At 33.7% G+C, this 6,899-nt stretch overlaps 1 protein-coding gene across 2 annotated transcripts in view; it reads right to left on the bottom strand.

Moving 5' to 3' along the window:
* LOC108754024 (alkaline phosphatase, tissue-nonspecific isozyme) overlaps window positions 1-1,950 on the bottom strand; it is a 9,964-nt gene extending 8,014 nt beyond the window's left edge. For both annotated transcript variants that reach the window (XM_018496037.1, XM_018496036.1), the window contains exons 1-4: window positions 1,726-1,950; window positions 1,579-1,656; window positions 1,110-1,160; window positions 755-923 (exon numbers count right to left, since the gene is read on the bottom strand). In XM_018496037.1, the coding sequence (XP_018351539.1) occupies window positions 755-761 (7 nt within the window). In that variant the 5' untranslated portion in view covers window positions 762-923; window positions 1,110-1,160; window positions 1,579-1,656; window positions 1,726-1,950. The remainder of the gene's footprint in view (window positions 1-754; window positions 924-1,109; window positions 1,161-1,578; window positions 1,657-1,725) is intronic.
* Window positions 1,951-6,899: the final 4,949 nt, after the last annotated feature.

Genomic DNA, 6,899 nt, shown 5'->3' with positions numbered 1-6,899 from the left:
TTTTTTTTAAAGTTGAGGATGTAATATTATTATATTATTATAGTTAGAAATTTTTATAAAATCTTGTTTTTTTTTTATGGACTTTACTGTGATTGGTCAATTCGCTTACTGCTTATGTTTTACTGCTTAAGTTTTTTTGTATACCATGCTTAGAACATACACAAATGGAAAAGGAATAGAGCGCTTGATGCAAAAATCTGTGCGAAAGAGAAAGGTAGTAATGGATAAATGTTGGTAAACGCGCATGCGTTTGTTCCTCGTTCCTGCTGTCCATCAATGCCTATTGAATTCTTACTTCTTCACACGCGGTACTTAAAACAAGAAATGCTGGAACCGCGCATTGGAAACATTTATCCCTTACTACCTTTCTTTCTCGCACAGATTTTTGCATTAGCGCGAGCCATGGGCAAGTATAGGCAATGCCTCTTTCACTTATATATGTTCTAAGATGACATGGCCCTTATATTCAAGGTCGTCTTAAGTACAGTCTTAAGATGTCACGAACCAATCAGAAGGCCGCATTAGCGTCTTAAGACACTACTTAAGACAATCTTAAAATAAGAACGGATTATGAATACTGGCCTAATACAGCCTTTTGGTACGTGACATCTTAAAACTGTACCACAGTATAATTACATACAGCGTAGCGATTAGAGATTCATTGGCATGATGATGATGGATGTAAATTAATAAATTCTGTACATAAAGTATGCAACATTCAATGCATAACATAAAATAATAGATAAATACTTACGAAACATTGAAGAATGAGTTTAATCTCATTCCACAGTAGTCGACAGGAGTCGATGTTGAGTATATTGACAGTAAATTCAATATGGAAGCTACTACGAATTACTCCAGCCAATTAGAGAAATGTATTGATCACGTGACACTTTGCGAATCTCTGTTACACTATAGGATCTCTAGTAGCGACAGTAATGGGCTCCGTATAATATATAAAAGGAACAGGGAACAGAAAACAGAGAATAAGAATTTCAACCTATTAGAAACTATATATTCGACAATACATAATTTCTGATAGGTTAAAATTCTTATTTTCTGTTTTTTGTTCGTTGTTTCTTTTATTATACGGAGCTCCTAATCGTCACCTTCTTTGATGTCGGTGGTCACCAATCACGTGACTGTTAGCCAATCAGCAACTGTAAAAGGTTTTATGGATCGTTGAATTTGAACTGCATTAAGAATTATTGTAATATTTTGCATATAAAGTATTTTTAAAATACGGATAAATTCTATATATGATTTTAGATATATTAATATAGGTATATTTTTTGTTTCTAATTTTAATATATTTTTGGAATTAACCAAATGAAACCATAAAACAGTATGAAATTATAAAACATGGTATTTGTAAGTTAACAATTTATTGACAATTTCAGATAGCACAAATATTTAAAAATGGAACATAAAACGTCTGTAAGATCTCTTTAACGCTATAACATAAATCTTTAAGACGTTTTATGCTCCAGTTTTGGACATATGTATCAAAATTTGTATTGTCTAGGATACAGGATAAAGATAGAGAAAACGATAAAACAAAAAATTGTATTTACTTACTTGGCTACTGTAATACAAGGATGGTTTGATAAGTCTGGTAAATCTTTTATGAGATGGTGCCACAATCCATTTTGACACCTGAAAAGTATCACTCTTCAAATCCTTCCAGGTCAAATTTTAATCAGAATTAACGCATTATTCACGTACGGTAATCGTTTAAAGCGAGTGAGAAATTTAGTAGTTGCCGCTTGCATGTAGCAAAAGTAAAAGAGATTCTATCTATTTTATACATCTTAATATGTGTAATTATACACAATATTCACTCAGCTCTCAATCGTAATTTATTGTGTCTCAATCATCGTCGCCACAGTTTTAATGCTATGACAGTCCGCCATATTCTTGATTTTACAGCCAACGCATGCGCAGAACAAAACTGAACCCTTTGTTTGCTCGTACTGTTGCTACTGTATGTAGTTATACTGTGACTGTACCTTACAACATATACACATAGAATGCTAATAGGACGCTCAAGCTGAAGCCAAGATAGGTGCGAGAGAGAAAGATATAGTGGAACTAAAATTCGCAATGTGCATGCTCAATTTCGTCACGTGGTTCCATCCATTATGTCGTTCCATTCGAAACTATAGTTGGGTAACCGAAATGCGGAATAGCGAAATGGATTGACGAACGGAATGATGGAACTGAGCATGCGCATTACGAATTTTAGTTCCACTATATCTTTCTCTCTCGCACCTATCTTGGCTTCAGCCCAATGCATTGGCGGTATAGGCAATAAGCATTCCATGTGTATATGTTCTAAGGACTGTACTTAAGACGGCCTTGAAATATAAGAATCGACTATGAATACCTAAAGCAGAGAAGTCTGAAGGTGCCGTCCCATAAGTGGAAATTTACAGCGGAACGAAACAGCGCGACCAATCATAATTCTGCAGTTATTACTTTACTTTCGTTTTTGCAATTGTGATTGGTCTCGTTATTCCGTTCCGCTATAAATTTCCACTCATGGGACGGCACCCTGAGAGTGGTCATGTCCGAGATTTAACTTTATTTTGAAGCGCCCCTATATCCACAAAATTTAACTACGTAGTCAATGTCCATGATCCGTCGGTAATATCAACGATTTTTTGGTTCTATTCTACACTATGTTCTCAAATTACTGTCCATTAGATAAACAAAGATAGGCAATTAATCTGTCAACGCTTATTTCACGAGCCAGAGTTACCTCATGATCCCCCTATAGATCTCCAAGTAACGTTAATGTGTGGTAAGCGTATAGCAATATATATATGCCATATCTTATTTGTATCCAATGGGTGCTTTCCAATTGCAATATCCTTAGACACTTTCGTGTAAACGGCGACACAAGTTGCGCTCCATTATATCGTCGACATGACACTACACATCTGTACTCAGTCGAGGGCTGTGTAAGCTGATGTTTTTCTAGTTATCTACAATTATATATTACTGATTGCGGCAGCTATAAATGAAGAAGTTGGAAGACGTTAAGTGGCCGACACTTTTACTTTTTTTTGTTTAATAAGGCGGAAAAAGCTACATTTAATCTAACTCTATCCGAAACGGTGCACAGCATACACATTCTGTTCCAATTGAATCGTGCACAATGTTACACTTGGTACATTCCTGTGTACGTTTGTGTTAGATATGTTAAACAATTGGAAAGCACCTATTGTGCGTTACGTCCAATCTCTATTCTTAATTTTCTTTTATTTCTCTAATATTGCATTTAATATTTATCGTTCTTACAATATTTCTTCTATTATTATGCGCAGAGTCATACGTTTAATGTCTATTCATAATTCTTCTATTAAAAGGCAAGATCAGATGATCAGAAAATCGATAATAGTACCGTTTATTAACTTTTTCAATTACGGAAGTTAGAAAAATGACCTGCGATAAGACATTTTCGTCTTTCTTCATGAATCTAGAAAACGTTATATATTCTTAAAATATTCATAAAACGTTTCTGAAATCCCCAAAAAACATTCCCAAGAATATTCCAAAATATTCCGAATGTTTACGATATATAATATAAAAGAAACATTCAAATGCCAGTTAAAAATTTCATTTGTCGTATTCCTAGAATGTTTTGTATATATTCAGCAAAATATTAATTTTTCTAAAAATTTCATGTCGTCCGTGAATTAGTTTTTAAATAAAATTTTACTTTAGGAAACACATTTAAGGGGATCCTAAAGCAAAGCTCGAACTCCAATGAAATCATTAGAGGTCGGCGCCGCGCGTCGCACATCAACATGTCTTTTTATACTACTACAGCAATATCTCACGCAATCATCTATGATATAGTCACACATACGTGTTAATTTTCGTATAACAAATTCGTCGCGATAAAGCGTCTAAGTCTAACTCTAAGAACTCGATGTTGTTTGTTCGTGTCTGGATATCGCTATTTCGTTAGCGATGTAACATACAGGTTGTAAAGCTTTCATATCAAGCAATGTTGTCAGCTGAGACGCTATGTTACACTAAGAAATGGTAAAAAATATATCAATTTTGAAATTTTTAATCGTTTTCGGCATAGACTCCACTTTCCAGACACGTATTAATACGTATACTTTAATCCTGGAAAAGGATTTTCGAATCGGTGAAAGAGAAAAAAAATATTTCTTATACAAAAATTATACGTGCTTACGTGGTAAAACAGGAGGCTTTAGGATCCCCTTGATGTGTTTTCACCTTGGAGCACAATTTTGAGGCTCACTTCACAAATAAAATACTGCGCTCCTTATATTCTCTCCCAGGTAATTTTTGTTTACGCGTAAATGCTCTTCGTCGCGGCCCTCGGTGGAGATGTGTACTGCTCGTTCGCTCGCAATTTTCATGAAATATACAAGAAGTATTCATACAATATTCTAAACATTTCATCGACATTTCACATTCTGTGACGATTCTTTTACTGTTCCAGAACATTCAATACATTGGTAATACGAATTGAATTTTCTGTGAATATTTAGCGTTAGCTGAGAAGCTAATAAGCGGCAGTACTATCATCTGATTTTTTCGATTTCATTAAAAATGTATATAAAATTTGAATTTTATTAATTTTAGTTTTTCGTTTAGCTTTTACTGAAAGAGACAAAGGTACGATAATAAGAAAAATAATTCTAGTTGAGCTGACATTCATCGTAATGTTTTATTTGATTTGTTGTTTTTATCAGTTCTTGTAGGTCGCAACACATCTCGTAATATGTATAATCTTTTATAAGTTTTGTTTTTTTTTTCCTCTCTTCGTCTGTTCAGTCTTTGAACAAAACTACTAAAAATAGACTCGATAAAATCAACCGCTTAAGCCTCTTTTTTAAATATCTCTTATCTTATTTGTCAAGCGCAAGCCGATGAGATCTGAGATGCAGTCGAGGATACATTGTATAGTATATATTTGAGAAGATAGAGGAGGACGTCGCCCTCTGAAAATTTCTAAGAAGCTCGCAGCATAATAATATTAGATGAACCGAAAACGCCACTCGTTTTCTAATTGTTAACGCTTATTCGCTACGATATAAACATTTTGTTTTACTAATGCAGCGGCATACATTAACAATTTTGATATTGTGCAATTCACACTTCTTAATTTCACATTAGATTTTACAGATTACATGATGTTTGATCTTGTTTTGAAAAACAAAGTTGTTGCTGCAAAAGAAATTAAAAAAAAAAATGAAATTGCCAATTTTTTAACAAAAGGCAACGTTCTCCTTTACCTACTATTTAATGCGATGCCTATGTAATTTTTGTCGTGCTGATATTAACACCAACATACAGAGAATTACGTAGACACCACACGGTCTTAAATCCACATCGATATTTTTTAAAGTTAAAAATTGACTTTATTGTGGCAAAGACACCCTCGCACTGTCCCGTCGCACTTTCGCTATTCCAAACGCACGCTAATTGCACTTTACATTCGCAGCTCCCCCCCGTTTCCGTCGGGATTTGAGAAAGTCTCACATTCACTGTAAAGAAAAGTTTCTAAATTTCAAGTATTTAATGACCTTTTACGATGACGCGATCCTTGAATACCTACCTACATATGTATCATTTTTCAAAAAATTCTTCTACTTTATATAGAATCAATATCAAGTTCCTCAATTCTTTTCTACACTACAAACTCATGATATCAAATTATATCCAATTTCAGTTAGTTTCAATCATTTCTATAAGTCGCCACTGCTCTTACTCAATATTTCGTTAATTTAACTAAAATAATATAGATCAACAATTAGTATCAACAATTAGAGAAAATAAATAATATTATAGTATCAACAATTAGAGAAAATAAATCAGTACAAAATTTAATTTTATAATTTGTTAATTTTCATTTTTATGTACAATATTATTTTCTTTCAATTTGAAAGAATCCTACGCGATACTTGTAAGTCGAGAATCCGCATCGTTTATGCATTTATTTTGATTATTGAATACGCCGTACGCGCGCGAGTCGGGCTCGTCACAGTTGAGATCGATGCAACAATAATTAACGGTTAACATTACACGCTAATTAAGTATCGGATTAATCTCATTGCGGATCTGATATCGAGTCGTCAGAGCGGTACAATGCAGTTCAAACGATACCGCTAATTAAAATCGATTAATTATTATTGATATGTGCACGATCGTTTTTAGTGTACATTAAAAATCCAATTCTTTACGGATGCAAATGTAATTGTTTTTTCGGCAATATTAAGTCCTACTTTCATTGCGTCTATCTGATTTCTAAATTGTTGAACCGTATCCTTTGATGAGTTTCAAGCAATGAAATATTTTAATTACAATTTCCATTCGCGTAACACGATAAAAGCTTATAGGAATAAATTTAGACAGGTTTGTGTCCTGCATTATAATTAATATCGCAGTTTATTAAAATTATGTTTGATTATCTTTTGTTGATATTAAAACTGTGCGTCAAGCATGATTCCATAGAACGAATTAATGAAAGACAAAAAAATGGCATTTGAGACTTTCTCATTTCCCCTGTCCCGCTATTCTGATATCATAGTTCGTAAAAAAAGCTCGTTTCCGAATGATTTTACTCTCGCTTTTTCGGTTACAAAAGAAGTATTGTCATTATTATCAAACCGTCATTTGCTATTAAATGCATCGCTGAAAATAAGATATAGAAAAAATAAATAGAATTTACTTTAGCCTAGTTGTCGCCTACCTGTCGGAGGTAGATCCTCGCATAGAACTACTTTTCTACTCATTGATGTTTTTGATATCGAGACTTGCAATTAGTTTTGACGTGCAGATTTTGTAAAAAATTGCTTTTGATTTTCGGCTGCTTGCAAGGCGAATCGAGATCAAGGGCGGAATCTAAAATTGTG

This window comes from Trachymyrmex septentrionalis, unplaced genomic scaffold (assembly GCF_001594115.1).
Source record: "Trachymyrmex septentrionalis isolate Tsep2-gDNA-1 unplaced genomic scaffold, Tsep1.0 scaffold74, whole genome shotgun sequence".
Classification (NCBI taxonomy): Eukaryota; Metazoa; Arthropoda; class Insecta; order Hymenoptera; family Formicidae; genus Trachymyrmex; species Trachymyrmex septentrionalis.
This window is presented reverse-complemented; position numbering and strand designations above follow the sequence as displayed.